This window comes from Pygocentrus nattereri, chromosome 1 (assembly GCF_015220715.1).
Source record: "Pygocentrus nattereri isolate fPygNat1 chromosome 1, fPygNat1.pri, whole genome shotgun sequence".
NCBI classification, from domain to species: domain Eukaryota; kingdom Metazoa; phylum Chordata; class Actinopteri; order Characiformes; family Serrasalmidae; genus Pygocentrus; species Pygocentrus nattereri.
Window position 1 is genome coordinate 20239497 of NC_051211.1, and position 23625 is coordinate 20263121.

The 23625-nt window shown below is 36.1% G+C and overlaps 2 protein-coding genes and 1 long non-coding RNA gene across 4 annotated transcripts in view; 2 read left to right on the forward strand and 1 right to left on the reverse strand.

Annotated features, from left to right (window-relative positions):
* On the forward strand, window positions 1-17257 carry LOC108443599. The gene is made up of 17 exons (XM_017724355.1): window positions 1-165; window positions 368-515; window positions 616-720; window positions 1800-1892; window positions 3274-3330; window positions 3437-3520; window positions 4396-4488; window positions 4729-4824; window positions 5960-6052; window positions 9183-9269; window positions 10807-10905; window positions 13624-13773; window positions 14296-14394; window positions 14509-14601; window positions 15349-15435; window positions 15900-15986; window positions 17040-17257. Exons 1-17 carry the CDS (start codon window positions 117-119, stop codon window positions 17119-17121), a joined length of 1602 nt encoding a protein of 533 aa, XP_017579844.1. The 5' UTR covers window positions 1-116; the 3' UTR covers window positions 17122-17257.
* LOC108443601 overlaps window positions 10005-23625 on the reverse strand; it is a 15372-nt gene continuing 1751 nt past the window's right edge. Inside the window, exon 3 of one of the 2 annotated variants that reach the window (XR_001859152.1) lies at window positions 10005-10044. This is a non-coding gene — a long non-coding RNA (uncharacterized LOC108443601). Of the gene's footprint in view, window positions 10045-23025; window positions 23450-23625 lie in introns of those variants that run through there. The other variant, XR_001859151.2, reaches the window with a different exon arrangement.
* Window positions 22562-23625, forward strand: part of LOC108443600 — a 16648-nt gene continuing 15584 nt past the window's right edge. Inside the window, exons 1-3 of the mRNA XM_017724356.2 lie at window positions 22562-22717; window positions 22834-22981; window positions 23071-23175. Of these exons, the coding sequence (XP_017579845.1) occupies window positions 22669-22717; window positions 22834-22981; window positions 23071-23175 (302 nt within the window). The 5' untranslated portion in view covers window positions 22562-22668. The remainder of the gene's footprint in view (window positions 22718-22833; window positions 22982-23070; window positions 23176-23625) is intronic.

Here is a 23625-nt window from a genome sequence, read left to right on the forward strand (position 1 = left end):
GTGTTTGAGATAGGACAGCTAAATCGTATCTAACCCCAAACAGCACTGTGTTAAAAATCTGTTTGCTATATATGATTTTCTGCTCTTAAATCTCTGTTCCTGCCAGATATTTCAGTATGGACAAGCTTTGGGTCATATTGACTCTAGCAGGACTGTTGACTTCTGGTAAGTTTAGACTTAAAGCAGTTAGCAGTAGCAGTTCTGACTTAAAAGTGTTTGTTCCAACTGGTATAAAAGTAACTGGAGAAATAATCTATTAATTGTGTGTTGATCCATACACTAATGTTACAAAGTAGCTTTACTTTTAGAATAGGAGTTTGTGTTGCAACTGAAAGAAATGTTTATATTTGAATTTCTCTTTCTCAAGGAGCGGAGAGTTTTAAGATATCAGAGAAAGAGTATGAGAACATTGATCGAATGCTGGAATTTGGGGCCCAAATATTTCTAAGCTGTTTGGACAAAGTCAAAGAGGCCACTGAGAAACTGGTGAAAGAAGACATGCTGAGAACAAACAGGTAGAAGTCAGCAAGACTGAACCAACGTCTGACTGCTTTAAGTGGACTATGAGTAAAATCACCCCTGTGAAATGACACCTTTCATTCATTTCTTCTACAGACTTGCAATCCAGGACAACTGGAATTCCTTCAGAGAGACAGCCAACAGTATCAGTGTAGAGGAAAGAGGTAAAGGAGTGCAGGACGATTTAATTGTAGCAGCACGGTGAGTCCAACCTGTTCATTGTTAGGTTAATTAAAGTTAGAGTTTCTTAACACCACTAATATGCCTATTTGAAAGTTACATTACTCATGTTGATTATGTGTATTGTAAAAAGTGGAATAAAGAATGGCAGCTTACATATAATCATATAAATGTAAATGGCACAAATGCAAAAAAAAATTAAAACATTAAAAAAATAATTAATAAAGAGTCATGGAGAAGAGCTAAAGAGATATAAACATATGCAGATGTGAGTAGAAATATATGAAAAAATGATATACAGAACATTACAGCATGCGGGGACAGAGCAAAGTTTGTCACAGCAGCGCTTTAGGGTGGATGGAGAGATTCCGTCCAGCCCAGGAGCTTTTCTCACCTTCTGTCTGCTGTAAATTCTTGAGCTGGTGGTGGTTCAGGAGAAGGGGAGTTTTTCTCACCTTGCATTTGGAGCTCTCTTGGAGGCCCATCCAGTCTGCTACCTCCTTTTCCCTTCAAGGCTGACTTCAGCTGAAAACCATACTTTAACATTGCTTTTTCATATTTTACCTGTGACGTAGTTAAAATGCAGCTCTCCTCATAGAAACTGATGTATGACGTCACTGTGTCTGTACATCCAGCTACTCTATCTATCACTTCTTCAAAAACAGGCCAGTTCATTCAAAGCAGCCCTGTAGCTTTTCAACGTCTACAATGGTCCAACTCTTCACTGCTGTAATGACAGGCTTGCTGATGTTGAGTTTCAGCCTGTTACTTGAGATGAGTTGAACAGGACTGTGGTCAGAGAGCTGCTCGCATGATGGGATGACAAACATTTTTAACAGTGGTTTAATAGTGATCACATCCAGACTGGGTTTCATAAAACTGTCTTAGCACAAAGATGAATATATATGACAAAGCGAGCATCAACCTGAACACTCTCTCTACCAGTTAAGGTGATCTTAACACTAAGATGCTTTTGGGAAACTGGGCCCTGACGTACAAGCTCACAGAAATGAATGATTGTGCAAAAGGAAACTGTGACCGTAAAACTGTTTCAAGGAAGAAATGTTTATGTGATTAGTTTTTCATTCTGTATCTCACAGCACTGTTCGAAGACTGGTCCTGCACTACAAGGATGATGTCAAAAAAATATTCCATACAGTAATAATGGAGCAGAATGTTCAACTGTATCTCCCGTAAGCACTGAATTCAATCTACTAAACATACCTCACTGTTTATATCTTATGTAACTTATATAGTATTTTCACATATTAGGTTAAATACTGAGGTGCAACATCAGTCAATTTCACAGACATCAGTGGTGGACAGTAACTAAGTAAATGTAATTTGTTACTGTACTTAAGAAGTTTTTTCGTGTATCTGTACTTTTCGTGTATTTTACTTTTTTTTAAGTTTTTCCATTTTGGGCGACTTTTTACTTTCACTCCGCTACATTTCAGAGTCTAATATTTGACTTTTTACTCCACTACATTTTGAGAAATCTCTCGTTCCTTTTGGTTTTTGTGTGTATAAAAATGTAACATGTCAAAACAAAAGAACCACAAAGCATCATACCGACCCAGTGCAGCACACGGTTCAACATCAGTGCAGCAGCGTAAAATTTTGGGAGCACATGCGTCACCTAAATGATGAACTAACCTAACTTTGTGTAAATAGACCACAATATAGAAATATGTACACATATGCAGTCGTGACTGGAGTGTTTCTTTTTTTCTGAATTGAAAACACTGGATTGAAACACTTTCATTTTATAGTAAATTAGTTTGGCTTAGTTTATGTTTATGAACAGAGACCTACAGATCAACACAGTAAAGGAAAACGTATTTGTGATTCTGAGTTTAAAGCCAGTTTTTATTCAACTTGTAACTAATTTACAAAGTAATCTTAAACTGAAACTTTGCTTGTGTGTAAAAGTGATTTCAAAGCCACTCGGTTCTCCCTGATGGAAACTGTTTACCTTCAGTGTTTTGTGCTTATGATCATTTTAATAGACGTCAGCGTCACTAATTAATGACGTTCTATCAAAAGACTGGTTTACCAAGAGAGACGCTGGAGGATTTTCACCTGAAATGAGTTCATGAAGCGAGTCTTGTTATAAAAATGATAACAGGACATCAGAGCCATAATTACTCTTTTAGTACTTTTACTCAAGTTGAGGTCTAGAGTAAGGACTTCTACTTTTACTGGAGTGATATTTTCCTTGGGGGTCTCTACTTTAACTCAAGTACATGATTTGTGTACTTCGTCCACCTCTGACGGACATGCAGTAAGCCTAGTCCTGGATTATACTATAATGTCAGAAAATGATTCCCCAGTGCAAATAATTTTCAAACTCAAGTTTAGGATTTATCTTAGTCAGACTATCAGTATCATTATCAGGCTACCACACCACTAAATCAGATATGCTCATTTTAATCCTCATCCTAAAAATGCAACTTTGAACTGTACACTTTTTAAAATAAGGATATAGATTTACAGAAATGTGCTGTATTTTAATTAATGGATCATAATATAATTATATTTCATACTAACAATTCTGCCATTGAATTTCTACAGATTTGTAAACACGTTCAAAGGGACCATTGAAAGAGACAAAGCCAATGAGATCTGGGGGTACGCATGATTTTCTTAAAATAGTTACAGTATTGGGCCAAATATTTTAACAGTAGGTTGTGGATGTTTTTCCAGTAACATCATTGATTTGTTTTGTATTTTATAGCAAATTGGTTTCAGACTACCTTCCTGATGCTCCATCAATTGAAAGTCAACCACTGGAGTTTCTCTGTTACCTGCTGTCCACTTGGTATGAATGCATGTTTTTTGTGGTATGCACCATTTATAGTGATATATCTTCATATACCTCCCTTTGCTTATAAAAAACACTATATAATACTATCATAAATATAAAAGAAGATCAAAAATATTAAACAATAATTGCTTTTACTAAACTTCATGAAAGGTAATAGATACCTCTAAATATTTTCTCCTCAATGCTCCCACACATTGCATATATTTATTAACTCCATCACCAGCACACCTGGTACCAAACCAAGCATTGGAGGATAATTACAATTAATACTGCCAAATATAACCTTAGAGACTATAGCTCACCTTTGAAGTTTCAGGTGCAGTTTTTGTCAGTCATGCTTTAGCTCTTTATCAGTGGTCAGTTTCTGACAACAGGACCATGGTTGGCTAGACGTTGGGTTGACAAACTATTCTCAACCCAGCATTAACAATAATGTTTAAAATAACTTTTGAACATTGCTGTGCCCAAAATACACTTACACCAGCACAACATACAGTGTCGTGCCACTGTCATAAGTCTGATGGAATAGATTTTTATTAGTCCATTTATTATGAAATTTTGACCAAATTCAAAGAGCAGCAGAAAATGTAAATTATAGGAATTTTTAGCCCAGCAGTGAAAATAAAGTATTTTAAATTAATTTAAATACACAAACATACAAAAAAATCTTTTTGTTACCATTATTTCAATTGCAAAGCAATCGTAATGCTGATGAGTGACTGGCTGTGTTGTGCAGCTTGGGGAATGTGTAATTTTTAGAAAGTTACAAATAAATCTATTTTATCTATTTAGTTTTTGTTTTTCTCATCTACTCTCATAAATAGAAATTAATTCAAAGCTGACATCCTCTTTTTCTTTGCTTTTAACAGCACCGTGGAAACATATATTGTGAATGTTCTGAAGTTTGGTGTGGAAGTCATTTCAGAAATAAAAAAAATAGATTTTGAAAAAGTAACTGAAAGGTAAGGAACTAGCATGTCAATTGTTGGATTTTATAATAATATTAATTACAAAGTTATATAAAATGAGGTAATCAAATATACATGTTTAAGTAATAGGCTTTACCTACCAAGCTCAGATCTGTATTTGTGTTAGAAAATGTCAGCGGTGAAATTTTAGCTGTAAGTGCATTTTTAATATCTGACAGTTTTTTTTATGAAATCTGTTTTCTTTATAAGCATTGCTGTCTCTGTGTGTTCAAGGGTGATAATGTACTTTGAGGAATTTTTGGAAAAGTTAGATGAAATTAAGAGAATTGAACGTGAAAAAGAAAAGGATGAATTTATTCTGGTGGCAAGGTAAGCTTCATCAGAAGTATCTGTCATTATGTGTCCTTTCTCTGTGAATAAATAGAAGGAATCAATTCTAGATTTTGTATCTCATTCACCAACTATCCTTAAGCTTATGCTAAAACAATTTTGACAAAGATTCTGATGTTCACCAGTATTCTCTAATTTGGCATTTGTTCTTAGGTAAGAACAGAACCTATTCAATATATTTTTTTTCAATTTATTTATAAATAACAATTATGACTAAAATAAAAAAATAATAAATAAAAAACATTTTCTTAGCTCCAACCACCAGTAATGAAAACATGCTGGTGGTGATTCTGAAGCGGCAGAAAGATCAGTAAATCGAGAAAGCCAGGTGCCAGAATGTTACTGCTGTACTATTTTAGGTGGAATAGAATCTGAATAAGAAGCTGGGGAATACAGCAAACCAATGACGGCCTAGTAATAAAGGTAGCTTTCCCTCCATGCTGGTGTTCCGACACACCGAACTTCTCCATGAAGATGTGCAGTTCACACTGTAAGTGATCTGTCAGAATGAGCTAAGGTTACCCTTATAAACATCACTAAAGCTAAATTACATTACCTTTCTAACATTACTAACTGGGATATTCTAAGCTGTATCAGTTTGTTTATCAGAAGGATTAGCGTCAACTTCAAATAAATATTGATCATTCAGCAGCTCATCCTGTTTCAGCATTGGCTAGCTAACTACACGGAACTGGTTTATTAAGTAGTAAATAAAATAATTATTTTGTAAACAAAGTTTTTACATGAAAAAAATGCCATCTACTCATCTTGGAAACTTATTTACATGTAGATTATTTAATGAACTAATGAGATGTACGAAGATGAGGAAAAAACCAAAGCAAACTTAAAGATCTAAACCTTTTCATCCTAGGCTAAAGCATACTGCCACGGCAGGCAGACCCAAAGAAGAAAATATGACTGAGATAAAATCAGACAGCTGAGATGTACAGCATAAAAAAGCATTCAAACCAAAACTTAATCATCATAAGCTGAAGCATACTGTTCTTGGTCTATTTATGTTTTAGGTGTGTTACACCACTGTGATGTGTGTATGCTGAAGAACAGAATTAACAAGTGAAGCTAACTGTGCCATTTCCTCCTCTGCATTACACAGTGCTCTCTCCAGAGCGCTCGTTTTTTACTGGGAAAGGTTTCTGAACACTACAGATACTCCTGAGTTACAGGAAAAGTATGAAGTCATTGAGAGGTGAGTCGAGCATTCAGGTCACACTTGCATGAGCAATGAAGAGATTTTGTTTTATTATAAATTGTGTTGGTTTTCTGACATTGTCTGAACAAACTGGATATTCTAGTAGTACTGGCCCGCAATAAAACAGCAAAAAAGAAACTTTAAATGGGCACATCACAAAATATTATGATGTCTTTGAAAACATTCACCAAAAAGTTTGCAGGATGGGAAAATTGTGTCAGGTTGTATCTTAGCTGTCTTACGTTTTGGTTAAAGTCATGAATGTACAAAGTTGATGAATAATAAAATAAACCTGAATATACTAATAGTAACATATGCTTACATATACCTTTCAGGGCTTCCTGAAAATAAACATATGAAGTTATGCTGTTCCATAGGGAAAAATAGACAAATTCAGGGAGAGGCTAGGTCTAGCCTTCTCCACCTAATATCGACGAGCTTCAGTACTGATTACAAATGCCGCACTGGTCTGTCCCCGGGTGGCGCTGTAGCAAATGCATTCACCCTGTTGGCCTTTCATGGCCTGGCAACTATAATTATGCCTGGAAAGCCTCAATATGCTGCAGCATACTTGTAAATTTGCCCAATTTCACAAGATTGGTGTAAAGAGTGAATTGGTACTCATTTCTCAATCCAAAGACCACATTACCAAATTAGCAAAGAGCATTGCCAAAAGAAGCATTGTTAAAGCAAACATTTTCTTGCTACTGAAGTTTGCATTAGCTCCACTACAGTGAGTAAGTTAGCAATTAAAATGGGACGCCAAATACAAGTGGATATTTCACAAACTGAGAAAAAGCAATGGTTCTTTATAGAACCATGAACACTTGAAGAACCATTTGAATGCATAAATTATTATTTACATGTTTAAGTCAATTCTTTTTATGTTGCAAAATCAGCTTTATGCGGTTCTTTAAAAAATGTAAGTGATTCTATACATAGCATCAAAAAGTGTTCCACTATTGTTATGAATCAAAGAATCTTCTTTCAGTATTATATATAGAAGCTTTCCTTGCAAAGACTGTAGGTATACCAGTATACTGTTGTATTTTTATAGTTGTTTCTGCAGGGCAGTTATTTATAGCTGTGTCCATGGCATCTTAAGGCTTTTATAAATATGGGGTGTACAATGATATGCTCTTTATTTTGCTGTTGGTTTGCATGCTAAAAAGACAGTTAACAGTTAATACAATAAGTTAATACAAGTTTTTTAATGACTGGTATGGCAATTTTTTACCAGATGTAGTCCATCAGCTGATACAGGTTTGGTGTTGGTGTCTTTAGTTTTAAGCTGATGCTTTGGGACAAATTCTACTAACAAACACTAGAATCAGATCAAATCAAGTTTATTTGTACAGCGCTTTTTACAACTGATGTTGTCACAAAGCAGCTTCACAGAATTCCAGTTAAGGCAAAGTTTTGACATGAATGTAAAAACCCCCAGGTGAGCAAGCCAGGGGTGACAGTGGCAAGGAAAAACTCCCTCAGAGCTGAGGAAGAAACCTTGGGAGGAACCAAGGCTCACCGGGGGGACCCATCCTCCTCTGGTCAAACTACCTACAAATGATTATACTACTAATATTAATTATAGTAGTATTAGTAGTAGTAATAGCTAGGAGTCCATGAAAAACTTCAATGTAGGGTGGGCAGCTAGTCCAAGGCAAGTGGCAGTAGCTGGGGCTTGGGCAGCTGGTCTGAAGCAGGTAGCAGGAGAGCTCGACAGTCAGTCATCCATCAGTGTTCAGCCAGACAGACGGGTAGTCGTTTACTCTGAAAAAGGCAGGGAGAGGGAATTAGTTTTATTCTGTCAAACAGAGTATGTGAACATTACCAGAGTGTGGCTAATGACTCTGGCAGATCTGATTATGACAGCTTAGCTAAAAGGAGAGAACCAGAAGGACACACAGACACGGCAGCACTCTGAAACAGTTTGGCATCCCTCCGCTCTACCGTCCACAAACCAGAGTGACCGCGTGCGAGCAGCAGGAGGACAGCACCAGTGTCTCAGTTTCCTATAAATCCCTGTGTCAATGGACCCCTAGATCTGCCGCCTTAATCTAAGGAGGAACACTTAACTACCAAAAGCTAAACTGAACAATTTAGTTTTCAGCCTAGATTTGAAGACTGAGACTGTCTGAGTCCCGAACATTTTCTGGAAGATCATTCCAGAGTTTGGGGGCTTTATGAGAAAAAGCTCTTCCCCCAGCAGCAGCCTTATGAATTCTAGGAACTATTAATAAGCCAGCACTCTGGGATCATAATGGCTCGTAATAGGAAATAAGGTCTTGCAGGTACTCAGGAGCGAGCCCATGTAGGGCTTTATACGTCAATAAAAGAATTTTATAATCAACATGGAATTTAACAGGCAGTCAATAAAGTGATAATAGAGCTGATATGATCACAAGAAGTCAATAGTAACCCAAATCTTTTCTGTAAATTGCATCACCCAAACTTGGCTCCATCGCCTAACCTGTGTCCATGTCTTCATTAAGGTGGTGCAGACTTGTCAATATGCTTAGCCCTCCTTATAACTATATAACACTATAAACGTGAACAATATAGTATGTTGTATTGATTCTTAGTGTTTGTTAACAATGTTAACTTCTTTCCCATTTAAAACTAAACATGAAACCAAACTAAACATGTCTCAGTTGATCAGCTACATCATGGGTATGTGGAAAAATGTATAAGTTTGATTTTTAACCAAACCTTTCCTTTAATGAAGGGGACTCCTGCCCAGTTTTGTGATTTTCTGCTCATGCACATCTGATAGAACTGATCAGTTAATAGCCAGGCTTAGGTGATGTGCTAGAGTAGATAAATCACTAAATTGTGCCATATTCCAGCCCTCAGTTCCCCACTGCTTTAACCCCATAACATCCCAGGCATATTATATACTAAAGTTTGAAATTCAGCAACTACAGGGACTTCAATGCCAATGAGTTAAACTGTTCTCTTAGGTTATAGAAGCATTTAATAAAACTGTGGGCGTGCTGGTGAGCCCATGGCCATGAAAAGCATTAATACCTAATATTCCAGAAGTAGTTATTGTAGTTAAACTACAACTAAATGCATACAAAGCAGAACATGTTTCTTGTACATGGATTGCTGTTTTTTACTTTCACAGAAAACTGAGGGAGCAAAATCTTAAGGAAGAACTAGAAGAAGCACTAAAGCCTATAATGGAATCTGAAACAATAGATGATATTTTGAGGTATGTACTTCATCAGTATTTTGATTGGCTTCCAGACTTTTCTCCCAGGTTTTCCCCTCTAGCTACAGATGAATGAACCCACTGATTCCCAGTCCTGATTGATAGACAGTCCAACAGTTTTTAGTGTTTCCCTGAACGTACATAACTGCCTCAGTGTAACCAGCTATTACTGTTTAATTGATTGTATTAATAAATGTTCTTATTATTTTAAGAAATCAAAATCATAAAACCAAAAAAATATGTATTTTCAAAATATGCTTTAATTGTATATTAATTTTTGTCAAAAAAATTTCATTGAATTTGATCACTGTATCTGAAATATGAGATTTTGAATATGAATTTCATTATGGATGTTATGCAGATTTCTCATTCATCGCCGAATCATCTATAGCTCACTTTGTCGTTTTTGATTTAGCTTTGGATCATTTTTTTCCTAGTTCTAATAGTTGTTTGAAATCTGTTTGCACAAATTAGCCTGTCAGAAATATATATATATACATACATATAGGGGCAGCACGGTGGCGTGGTGGGTAGCGCTGTCGCCTCACAGCAAGGAGGGCCTGGGTTCGATTCCCTGTCTGGGTGACCAGGGTCCTCTCTGTGTGGAGTTTGCATGTTCTCCCCGTGTCTGCGTGGGTTTTCTCCGGTTTCCGTCCAAAGACATGCAGTCAGGCCAATTGGACATGCAAGATTGCCCCTAGGTGTGAGTGACTGTCTGTGTCTGTCTGACTGCCCTGCGATGGACTGGCGACCTGTCCAGGGTGTATATATATATCTACAACCAAACACATTTAATACAATTAATATCATTGATTTAAAATTTCTGAACAGTGATTCCAAACTTTTGAACGGTAGTGCATCTGTCAGCTTTCTGGGTTATTTTTATTCTGGGCTCATTTTCATGGCTTTAAAATTGACCACATGAAGAATGACCCCACTGTTAGCTCACTAGTGAGTAATGGGAACAGTGGAAGACTCCCTCTAGTGGCACATTTTATAGTAATCAAACTTCAAAACTGGTGAAAGCTATTTCTTGGTATATAATGACAGCTGTCTCTATTGATTAAATCAGTATCAAACCATCTACAGATTCTTTTCATGAGAAATAGCTTTTGCCCAAAAATAAAAATGGAACTTAACTAAACAATAACAATAGCCATGAAGTACACCCTTTACACCAAAAACCCCACAATACGTCATTGGAAGCAGATGGACAAATATGTTTTTTAAAATAACTCATTATATAATATAATATGTATATAATGTGTGTGTGTGTGTGTGTGTGTGTGTGTGTGTGTGTGTGTGTGTGTGTGTGTGTGTGTGTTTCATACATCAACTAATGATTGATAATTCACAAATATGCTATTCATTTAGACACTTTTCAAATATATGTGTATTTTTTCACTTTCTGCTTTACTGTCTGGCCACTGTCTGAACTGATGATTTATCAGCCATAAATGTCTAAAAGTTCATACTTTTTGCTGACATATGTTAATTCTATAAATCTAATGTCATGTTTGTTTATTTGTATTTCTAGTCTTCACTTTGATTTTGCCCGTGAGTTTTATTATATCGGCGTTTCTCCGCTGATTATGTTGTACTCTACTGGTCCACAGAGGTTCGAGAGGACTCTAAGGTACAACCTGGTTATTCTGTTGCATTACTCTTACTAATATATCACAATAGTGTAGTGGTGAAGTAAACACATCATCAGATTAACACATTATTTTCTTTCATTAAATAATGAATGGCAGCAGTAAGCTGTTACAACAAAGATTGAGATCAAGATTCTAATCTCTCCTCCTTTGAGTTTATATTAAAAATGTATATTTTGAGTTGATGGAGAAGCGACAAGTGTTCACAGTGTGTGGACAGTATCATAAGGGCTGGGTATTGTTTGAAAATATTCGATGCTGTTAAGATGCTTTCAATTCAATACTAAAACCAAAATGATACTTTTTTCCATACCTTAATTTCTGATACTATTCATGAAATGCAAATCACAAGGGATTATTGGAGTTAATCCTACTATCAAAAAAAAAAAAGAAAATAAAAGGAAAGAGCACACAACTAGCTAAATTCTTCCCTCCTCTAACTGACATCCTTAGCTTTTCTGCTTACATTGGTTGTTTCTCCATTGGAAACTGCATGAGCACGAGTAGAACTGGTTGAAATGGCCCTAGTACTGTCAAAGCCCTCAACTACAACATGAAAACAACATGCAAGTAGTTAATAGGGCTCATTTATGAAACCTATGGAGCATGAATAATAACAATGTCACAGATAAATTTGTTTATATAACAGCTGAATTGTAGCCAGCTAGCTAGCTACAATAGGTGCTAGTTTCATGCTAACATTAGCTGAATCCTAAATGGCTTTCAGCGCTGACAAACTGCATAGTAACAAGTGTTAGTCTTCTCTGGCAAAGCGAGAATGGTACACAGTAAACTGATAACTTACCTGATGACATTCTCTCACTGGAAACATTGGTGTCTGCGTGTAGTTGGTAGCTACACTATATTTCCAAAAGTATTCACTCACCCATCCAAATCATTGAATTCAGGTGTTCCAATCACTTCCATGGTGCATAAAACCAAGCCCCTAGGCCTGCGGGCTGCTTCTACAGACATTAGTGAAAGAATGGGTCGCTCTCAGGAGCTCAGTGAATCCGAGCATTATACAGTGATCAGACGCCACCTGTGCAACAAGTCCAGTCATGAAATTTCCTCACTACTAAATATTCCACAGTCAACTGTCAGTGGTATTGTAACACAGTGGAAGTGACTGGGAACGACAGCAATTCAGCCACGAAGTGAAATGATCGAGCAGGGTCAGTGGATGCTGAGGTGCATAGTGCGCAGAGGTCGCCAACTTTCTATAGAGTCAATCACTACAGACCTCCAAACTTCATGTGGCCTTCAGATCAGCTCAAGAACAGCTTAGAGAGTATCATGGAAGTCTGGTGGAGGGGGGATTATGGTGTGGGGTTGTTTTGTGGGGTTGTTCTTTTGGGCTCAGCCCCTTAGTTTCAGTGAAAATAACTCTTTATGCTTCAGCACCAAGAGATTTTGGACAATTTCATGTTCCCAACTTTGTGGGAGTAGTTTGGGGACGGCCTCTTCCTGTTCCAACATGACTGCGCACCAGTGCACAAAGCAAAGTCCATAAAGACATGGATGAGTGAGTTTGGTATGGAAGAACTTGACTGACCTGCACAGAGTCCTGGCCTCAACCCAATAGAACACTTTTGTGATGAATTAGAGTGGAGACTGTGAGCCAGGCCTTCTTGTTAAACATTAGTGTCTGACCCTTGTGGAAAGCCTTCCCAGAAGAATTGAAGCTGTTATAGCTGCAACGGGTGGGCTGACCTCATATTAAACCCTATGGATTAAGAATGGGATCTCACTCAATTCATATGTGTGTGAAGGCAGACAACAGAATACTTATATTATACTGTATATACTGTATATATTTAGCCCAGATTCTCCCATTTCCTGTAGTGCTGTTCTTCATGCAGTGAAAAATTCAGCAGTTTACCTGACAGAGATTAGGTCCATATGTAATCAAATATTTAATCAGATTTGACATATTACCCGTTTTGAAAGCCACTATCTTAAGGCACTTGTTTGCAACTGGAACTGTTCTCAGCAGCGTACAGCCAAGTACAGCCAAACTTTCAACCTCTTTCACACATTTAGTTAACTGTGTGCTCTTTGCATTTCTGTGCCTCAGGGAGCCAGTCACGCTTTTTCCTTTTCTTTTTGGTTTTTAAGTTAAGGTTAACTCCAATCCCTTGCATTTCATGCAGTGTCAAAAATAGGAACACATTTTTTTTTTAGACTTCTTGGTACTCAAAATGCTCGAGATGCTTCGGTCGATGCCTTTTTGGTATCAGCAATCCTCGTAAGAAGGCACAGTATACTCACCCATCTAGGCACAGTACATTGTGAATACACACATACTGAACTCCACAGCAGGATATGTTAGTAATACAATAAATATCAGTTTCAGTGCAGCAGCAAACTAAGCAAAATATCTGTGGATTATTCATATCATTAGTAATGCCTGAGCTAAAATCTACACTCACAAATCAAAATACTGCATTGTTATGCGATGAAGTATTGTGCAGAAGTATTCGAAAATTAGATTTAAAGGCCTATTTATTTGGGTGTTGTTTATTGTGTTTTTATTTGTATGTCAATGTTATGTGATATTCAAAACCATTTATCTTTGTAGTTAATATTTTTGTCTGTTTCACCTGTAAAAGCAAGAGCAGAGAGAAAACACATCTTTTAAATTATTATTTTTTAAAGACTAAATTACATATTAATTTTTTCCTCTTGTCATGTGACAGGGTTGTGGGCATGAGTGCTGTTATTCATGGAAACACCATTTATGAACAGCTGTCTGAAAGGGGGCTGTTTTCTGAGATGAAAAGACTGTATTTCAGAGCTGTGGACATAGGAACTGCCCTGGCGGGCAATGAAGAAATTCAGTACTTTAAGTAAGCACTTATTGTACTAATACAGAATCACAGAGGATTGTGTTCAAGGCTACTGTTACGACTAATTTGTCTAAGTTGTCTGTTATGTAAAGTAAATTTTTCCCTTTGTCATTTTTACTATATAGTTGCACTCTTTTGATATTCTATCATGTATATTTTACAACAATCAACCACTTCATTAAGTAGACAATGCTTGTGTCTACACTCAGTGTCCATTGTTTCAGCTCTATGTACCCTGTAGGTACACTCTGTAGATCTATGATTACAGACCTTTTTCTCTGCAACATATGTTAGCCCCCTTTTACCTTGATCTACATTGGGGGGCCCTGACCACTGAAGAACAGGGTTAAAGGGGGCTAAGAAAGTATGCAGAGAAACAGATGGACTACAGTCTGTAATTGCTTCAAAGTGCTCCTATATGGTAAAATGAAAATGAGTGTAGAAACTAGGAGGTGAACTTAATGAAGTGGCTGATGAGTGTATATAATGATGTATTGTTTCTGTCTCCTGTTGGCTTTACAGAGAGACGTGTTTTGAGAAATGGAAGTCTTTCAGAGAAGAACTCAACAAACTTGTAGATGAAGAGAGACAAAAATCACATATCCTACTTCCACAATTGCGGTAAGCTCACATGCACTACCTGCTAAAAGTTTTGTATTTACTATAAAAATAACTATTGTTTATCCACTCCACTACTGTTTACTCACTCCACTACTGTTTATTCACTCTCCTCAGGGCTGTTGCACGAATGTTAATTGCCAAATTTGAGGAGCTCGTCGACAAAGTCAACGCAGATATTGATGATGACACAGTACAACAGATGTCAATGTAAGAGATTTACTGAAACTAAACACTACCATATGAAGCTTTATAACTGCACACTAGGACACTTACTGATTTACAGTGTGAAATAAACGCACATAAAGAAAACTAGAGCCTATTTGGGTCAAAGAGCACAACTGAACAATTTTAGCAACCATTTTTCATAGTTTTATCAGTGCACTGTCAATATTGTCAAAACTCCTTTTTAAAACATTGTTCTTTACTGTTGTAAAGAAATAGCTCATCTTACATGTATATACTAGAGGTATTATATGACCTATAATAATATTATTAGAAACTATGAAGCTTTTATAATACTGTTATACATTCGATAATAATCTGTATTTTTACCCCATATGATATATGATATCTTAGTCATATATAATACCTGTAGTGTACTGCAGTAAACTATGGTAAATGGTTGCTGGCATCAGATTTTCAGTCCACAACATCTGTTGAAATTTACCATGTTCTTCATCTCTCAGTCAAAAGCCACACTGATTTGAAATGTATTACTCTTCCTGAAATTATCATATATCATTGCTGATGAAACTTTTTTTTTTGAGAAGCTGCCCTTTACATTATGTGAAAATTCTAGAATGAATGGACCAGTAGAAACGCTGCAAAATTAAATGGAAACAAATCTTATTATATTTGTCCCAACAGTGATCATGTGTTTGCACAAATGTATTTGTAGCACTTCTGCAAAGCAAAGATTAATTTGATTAACTTGTTGGAGTTTTGTTTATCTAGGAAGTGGAGTAATATTCAAGAAAAATGCATTAAAAAACTACTGACCAGTGGAGCACTTACTCAGGATCAACTGGATGAAGCTCACAGGTCAGTGATATATAGTGCTGCGCTTACCAATCTGATGAAATAAACTGTTCTGAAAAAAATTCCCCATGTAAAAAATAAAATGTCCTAATAGAGTACGATTTATTTGTTTGGTTTAATTCTACACATTCAATTTAAGCTGCACCTTAATGTGTCTCTTTGTAATTTATTATAAACTGCGACTGCTCACTCATTCTATACTATTATGATAACGGCTTTCCAATGACAATAATAATTTGCCACTACTTTCTCTTGCAACTTATATTCCACTTCAACTAAAATAGTTGCTTAAATAATTCCTACTTATTAAATAAATAATGTACAGAGCCTATGTTATGTAACTTTGCATCTAAAAATCATGTGGGCTATTTGTGGGTCTTTTAAAATGTTAAGATTAGAAAAACTAAAATATTTTGACGAAGGATTTGTATGTGAATATTTATGTAATTATTGTTTGTGTTTTGCAGAATCTTTCTGAATGATCTAATGGAGTTTTATGAAAAGTATCTGGCATTTACAGAAAAGGATCCACAGAGAGTTGAAGATACATTTAAGTAAGATGTGCTTTTTTTTTTCTTCTAATGTGAGAGTGTAGTAGGGGGTGCACAGCATTAGTCAACTAAGAAATCCACTAGTCGGGGCTTGGGGCAGCAGTTAACTAGTCAAGGTACATGCCTGAATTACAGCTGCATTAAAAACTTCAGTGAAAATTCAGAAGAAGAGAACAGAAATTATTTTTTGCTTAACACAAAAAATATATTTGGAATAGAAATACAAGCTTATTTCTAAAAAAAAGTTGGGATGCTGTGCAAAATGTAAATAAACATAAAAAGCAATGATATGCAAATCATGTGAATAATATTTTTTTGAAGGAAAATACTGCAAAGACAAGATATCAACTTTTTTTAACTAAGAAGTTTTGTTGTTTTTTTGAAAAATAAATGGCAATTTAGAATTTGGTGCCATCAGCACATTCCAAAAAAGTCATGGGGTCATGTTTATCACTGTGGCAGCATGTACATATCACTCAGCAAAACATGTGTATATCATTCAGCATTAATGATGCCTTCATATATGTGTACATCACCCTTGCCATGTGCAATAATGCACCCTGATACCATCATGAATACAATACTTTGCACTGGGCACTGATAACAAGCTGAGTGGTCTTTAGCCCAGAGGACACAGTCTCCATGATTTCCAAAAAGAATTTCAGTTCTCTGTTTTAATGCTGTTTGTATTTAATGTAGTACTAAAATTTTTTAATAAAAAATTCAGCATGCTGTTTATGTCCATAGGACACTTTTAGGTAGCAAACATCGACTAATTACATGGGTTACTTAACTAACAGTGAGTTTAACCAACTGTTTGTAGTCCCTAAGCAGAATTAATAGGGTTTAATATAGTTTTTAATGCTACAGCCCTTAAATGCCCCAGAGCTGCCAGTAGGTTTATGTTTCCAGTCCTTAATCCTATAACAATAACTCCAGTTTGCATTGTTTTCCGTGATGTTTAACAGTACTGGATAATAAGAGATTTCAGAGGTTTTAAAGAACATAAAGCATGAAAGAAACACATTGTTTATTATTTTGATGTGTCTGTTTCAGGGCTCTGGTTAAAGTGGTGTTGGTGGGGTTTAACTTCATATATGCTCCACTGGCTCAAGCTCTGGACTTCTTACTCGCCTGATCACTTCAGACACAATGCGGCCGTTTTCATTAACCCATAATCTGATTAATTGTAATCCCACTGTAATCTGACATCACTATTCTCAATACTTCACTGAATAAAATACTTTATTGAAATAAACGGTTCTATACAACACCAAAAATGGCTCATTCTCCATCATTCTGAAGAACCATTCCACAATGCAAAGAACAGTATGAAGCACATAAATGGATCTCCATGAGTCTCCATGGTTCTATATAGAACCACTGTCTTTACTGAAGAACTTTTGAAGAAACATCTTTTTTAAGATTCTTTAATGCAGGTATATGTGACAGTCAGTAAGCTTTAAACATTTCTGTTTTGAAGGTACTAGGTAAAATAAATAACATCATGTATTATTAGAACCTTTTGTGGAACCTGCTTAAATATCTAATAGGTTCAGTCAGGCACAGTGCTGTGCAAAAGTCAGAGACTTTTATTTGATTTCCAGGTTTGGCTCCAAATTTCTCCTCATCACCCCCAACCATCCCAACGATTTCCAGTGAATTCTACCACCAGCTCCCCTCATTTCATTTAATGCAGGGTTAATTAGCCAAACCAGGTATTGGATGCTATGTGCAAATAGTACAAGGCTGCCAAGACGAGATGATAAACGAACACATTGACAAATATAAAATCACTACTAACTGTATTATTGTTATTTGTATTTATTACAGTGTTAGAATTTTTGAGCAAATAAATGTTACCTGCTTTAAATGTCAGTATCTCTGGAGATAATGTATTAAAGCATCTAAGGGAGTAAAGTTTCTTTGCATCCAACAGGAACACTAATTGAATGAAACCAATGCTCACTCTGAACGAAGAGCAACCGATGTCCAATCTAAATAAATCCAACCAGCCTGTTATGATGTGTTATATTTGTCTCAGTGCTTCTATCAAGCATAGAAAAGGTTATTACAGTAGAATGTGTTTGTGAATTAAGGGGGTCATGATGCATGGCGCATTTGGCAATGATTAAGTCTGGTGCTGCGTAATTATTTGACACAAGTTCCCCAGCCTTTGCCAACTTGCAGACGTATTACAAAACGTCTTGTTGTGACTCAGTGAAGCACATGTAAAACACGTACTGTTCCAAAAAATAAATAAATTAAACTAGAACTCCACAACTTCAGAATGTCTTTTTTAATGCTTTTTAAACTTTTTTTTTAAATGTTGCTGGTATGAAATTCTACATGGGTATATTTTTCAAAAAAACAATCCAATATCTTAGGTCCAATAATTAATGATTAATGTTGTCTTTGAACAATTTTCAATTAAATATAGAGTTTAAATCATTTGCACATTGTTGCATTTAGTCAGAGGAGTTCTATTAGCGACTACTCTATTTTGCACTGCTTTCTTATTTAACCTTTTTTTAATACAAATTATCAGCATAACCCTTTGAAACCTGTGAAAAGCACAGCCTCTGAAATTTTAACATTAATTTCACTTAAACGCAAATGGACACCACAAGTCTATGCAAATGCCTCTGGTCATGAAATCAAATACACCTGAGAGTTGTCTGAATGTGAGTTTCAATGGAAGGGAAGCCACCAAAAAAAAATAAATAACTGACCTTTTTATACACTGATCTTTATAAGGTCACTGTCCCAGTTTTGCTTTGAAAGTTGACCTAGAGTTAGTGCCAGATAGTGTCATAGTTTTTCCAAATTTGTCAAACTGAATGTTTGTATTGGTCATTTTCAGGTTTAAATGTTTAAATGAAAATTATTTCACTCTCTCACTCTCTCTCGCTCTCTCGCTCTCTCTCGCTCTACCTACCTACCTACCTCTCTCTATATACGATATATGTTCACTGTAGAGTTTATGCTCTTTTATTTTCACTTAAAAAATCAACAAAACATGTCATTTGATCAGGGGTGATCAAATCTTTGCATACAACTGTACCTGCCCTCAGTTTCTCCTAAACATGCATTGCAGAAAAGAAACCATCACAGAGAAACCCAGCACTAAGAAGTAACATACCCCACAGCTAGGGACTCTGTCCAGGCTACAAGGCTTCCTGGACTGGCCACTTGGCTACAACACACTACAGCTAATAGGCCTTAATAGGCCTCATTCCATACTGTGGGGCTTCCTGGGCCAGCCAATACAGCCATACTAATAGGCTGCCTGGGCTGGCTGCCTGGGTGATGGTATACTGTAGCTACAAGGCCCCCTGGCCTGAGATGGACCTTACTCCATAGCTAAGGACTCTTTCTGGGCCAGCTGTCTGCACTATGGTCTTGGGAACTTGGGAAGTTGTTTCTCTCGAAGACAGCCTTCTATACAAATAATCATAGACAAACAGTAAAGCAACTAACGATTAGAGACAGGATCTTCATGTGTTAGATGTTATTACTATCACAACCCCTCATCATTTATGCATACATGTGTGAAAGACGACATGACAAACAAACTTCAAAACATGACGCTATTTGCCAAAAGAGGATCTGACCAGTGATGTTGTAATTGTTAAATGATGTCAGTTCTGAATTTCCATCATGTTTCATGATGTTCATCAGCCAGAGCTCTTAGTGAATCAGCATGTTTATTCTTGATAACAGATCTCAGTGTGTGCAAATAAGCAGTAGTTCAAACTGAGTCCCCAGTGTTGTCAGAGCTAGTTTTCCATTACAAATACATTCTTCAAATTTTAAACAATGCTAACAGTAATGAATCCGTCTATATCAAATTAATAACATAAATAAAAAGGAGAGATTTGAGCTGTAGCCCAGCAACGCCTAAATATTCTGCAGTATTATAATAATAATAATAATAATAACATTTTATTTGGTAAGCACATTTCAAGACACCCAGGGACACTGTAAAATGAAAAACATAGAAAATGAAATTAAAAAAGAAATGAAATTAAAAAGATTTTAAAATAGATAAAAAATAATATATATATATATATATATATATATATATATATATATATATAAGCAATACATACAGTTCACAAAAAATCACAGTACTGGTTCACCCAAAGCCTAGCAGCTGAATTTTGCACATACTGCAGCCTATTCAAAACCCGAGCAGGGAGTCCATGTAGCATAGCATTGCAGTAGTCAATTCTAGATGTTACGAAAGCATGGATAACAGTCTCAGCAGCAGAAAAGAAGAGAAAAGGGCAGATCCTAGCAATGCTCTTCAGATGGAAAAAGGCTGCCTTACAAGTGTTCTTAATATGGAGTTCAAAAGACAGAGTGGAGTCAAAAATCACTCCCAAGTTTCTGACCTGGGTCAAAAAAGAGAGACAATATAACCAGGGATAGAGGCAGCTGTGTCGCTTATCTTTATAACTGTAGCTGGTGAGGCATTTAATATGGCCTCCGACTTATTGCTATTAAGACTCAGGAAGTTCCCAGTCATCCATGTCCTATCATCAGCTAAACAATTAATCAACACAGAGGGTGGTAACTTGCTAGATGGTTTAGTATATATATAGATCTGCACATCGTCCCTCACACCCTGAGGGACACCACATGATAGAGAGCATGAGTCAGATCTGTTACCTCCAATAGAGACAAACTGCTTCCTGTCTGCTAGATATGGCTGAAACCAGACAAGTGCAGTACCAGATATGCCAATCAAATTTTGAAGCCATGTAGTAGTAGACTATTGCATGCCATATCAAAAGCAGCAGTAAGGTCCAATAGAACAAGTAAGTTCAACCACCCCTTATCAGCTGCTATTAAGAAATCATTCACCACTCTAACAAGTGCAGTTTCAGTGCTGTGATTCTTTCTAAAGCCAGACTGGAAAACTTCAAACAGGTCATTGGATTCAATATGATCTATTAACTGGACTGCTACTGTCCATTCAAGTATTTTGATGAGAAATGGGAGATTAGAGATTGGCTTGTAATTTGCTAAATTCTCAGGGTCTAAACCAGTCTTCTTGAGAACCGGTGTAATGGCAGCCAATTTCAAACAAGCTGGGACAAAACCTGAACTGAGTGATTCATTGATGACCTGAGTAATGAGAGGACAAATTGAAGCATCACAAGCTCTCACCCAGTGTGTTGGCATGGGGTCCAGTTGGCAAGTGGTAGTTCTAGAGGACTTAATAAGCTGTAAGACAAAACTTTCATGCACAGTATTAAAAGTGGAAAATCAACTGCCGCTAAATCAAAAAGAATGAATGAATACATAGTCAAACATCAATTTGAAATATCAGTCCAATTTAAACATCTTCATAAAAAAAACAGAACTGCCTCTTGTACATAAAGAAATGAAGTTGATATTAATTAAATTGATCAATTTTCATAATGTACTTAAGGTATTAGCACTGAAAGAACATAAGAGTCAATGAGGTCAAATAAGAGAATGAATTGTGTTTATTCATCTGGTATCACAAGAAGCAAACTCAGACAAACAGGATATATTCTACATCACTCAGCTATTTTGAGTTAAGGGCACTTTTTTGATGATTTCATGTATTCAAATGGGATCTTTCAGTAGAATCAACATATTGATATTTAGTTTAGTCTGTTGCCATTAGCAGTGGAAGAGATTTACATTTTATATTTTAGTTAATAGCCTTGTTTTTGTGGGATTGTAATACTCTGGTTCTGAATGACAGCTTTCAAACAAATTCCGCTATGGTGGATGACCAGTAATAAATTTAGTTGACTCATTAACAGCAGAGTATGTTTAACCAATCTTATATTATGTTGGATCAACCAAAATGTGCTTATTTTTTAATGAAATAATTCAAGTTCAAGTAAATATTGATTTTTTGAGGGTGCCCAGTATGGATATTTTTGTTTTAAGCAAATATGTGCTGATACTTACATGATTGTGATGTCATTGTGCATCACTAAACGATACATTTCATCACAGTGGAACAGTGGAACCATCAGTCGTGGTCAAATTCACGAAGAGTACAGAAGTAGGTATTTGTGTTAAACATTGCTGTGTAATGAGTGTTTGGCATATTGCTTACATTTTATGACTGTATTTCTGAATGTATGTTGTGAACAAAATTAAGAGATTAAAAAGATAATGTTCTTGGACCAACAGCTGTTACTGACGCTCTAAATCAAGCTGAGTTGTTGCTGTTTTTTGTATTAAATAACAAATAATGGAAAAAATAACCCAAAACACATTTAATTTCCCATCTATTTCAAATGAGTGTACAGTAATGTGATCAAACTGTACAGTTAAATCTATATTTCCTTAAAAGAGGATGTAAACTGCATATTGATTTGGATTTTAATTGCATATCATTGACAGAATCATCTTTAGAGAATCTTCTACAGTTCATTTACTTTTGCCCTCTGATTCAAGTTCTCATCATGAGAACAGATGAGTCAGATTGTAGGGAAATCTCACAAATGTTTGTCTGTTCTTATCAGACATTTGTTTGTTTATGTGGGGCCATATGCCCAGGCCTGACTATAAGAGCCACTCTCTTCTGCTGACCACTATAGGACTGAGGAAGTGTAGCCTTTTGTGTTAAGTGTATTTACCAAAAAGAAGCTAAAGCAGATTGTTATATGCTTTTCAAACCAGGTCTTTCAGTATGAATAAGCTTTTGGTCGTTATGGCACTTACAGGACTCCTGTCTTCAGGTAGGTTCACTTGTATTGAACTTGTATACATGTGTGCTTGTATACATTTAAGATAATTGTCTTTAATCTAAATGTAGGGAGTTTCTTTTGTAACTTTTTACCTGTTCTTACTCAAGGAGCAGAGAGTTTTAGGATATCAGAGAAAGAGTATGAGAACATTGACCGAATGTTGCAGTTTGGAGTTCAAGTATTTCTGAACTGTTTGGACAAAGTCAAAGAGGCCACAGAGAAACTGGTGAAAGAGGACATGCTGAGAACAAACAGGTAACAATCAGCAGATAAACTACTAATGAGTAACAGACTATGAGTAAAATCAACACCTGTTTAATGACACCTATTAACTTCTTCTACAGAATTGCAATCCAGGACAAGTGGAATTCCTTCAGAGAGACAGCCAACAGAATTAGTGTAGAGGAAAGAGGTAAAGAAGCGCAGGATGATTTAATTGTTGCAGCACGGTGAGTCCAAACAGTTATAAATATGCTGGTTATTTGTGGTTATTACAGCTGTAAAACACCAACTGCCAATTTAGAAATTAATTTGCTTCATTATGTCTGATATACAAAGTACAGCAAATTTTCAGAACAGCACAACAAAAACAAATGCAATAGTGTCTTTGGAACTTTGCTGCAGCCAAATCAAGACCAAGACCCGGACACATAAAGTCCAAGTCAAAACAGAGACTTTGTTGTAGTCGAGCCCAAGTTAAGACCAAGACCAGGAGAGATGAGGCTGAGAAAAGACAGAGCAGAATAAGATTTTTGTTTTAGAATAAAACAGTAAAAAGAAAGGGAATTTATTTGTAGTTCATTGTACATTGATTATCATTCATTATGCTTGGTATTGTAATGGCAGTCAAAGGAAGAAGCCATGATTCTGCTCCAAAAAGAATTATGATTATTATAATT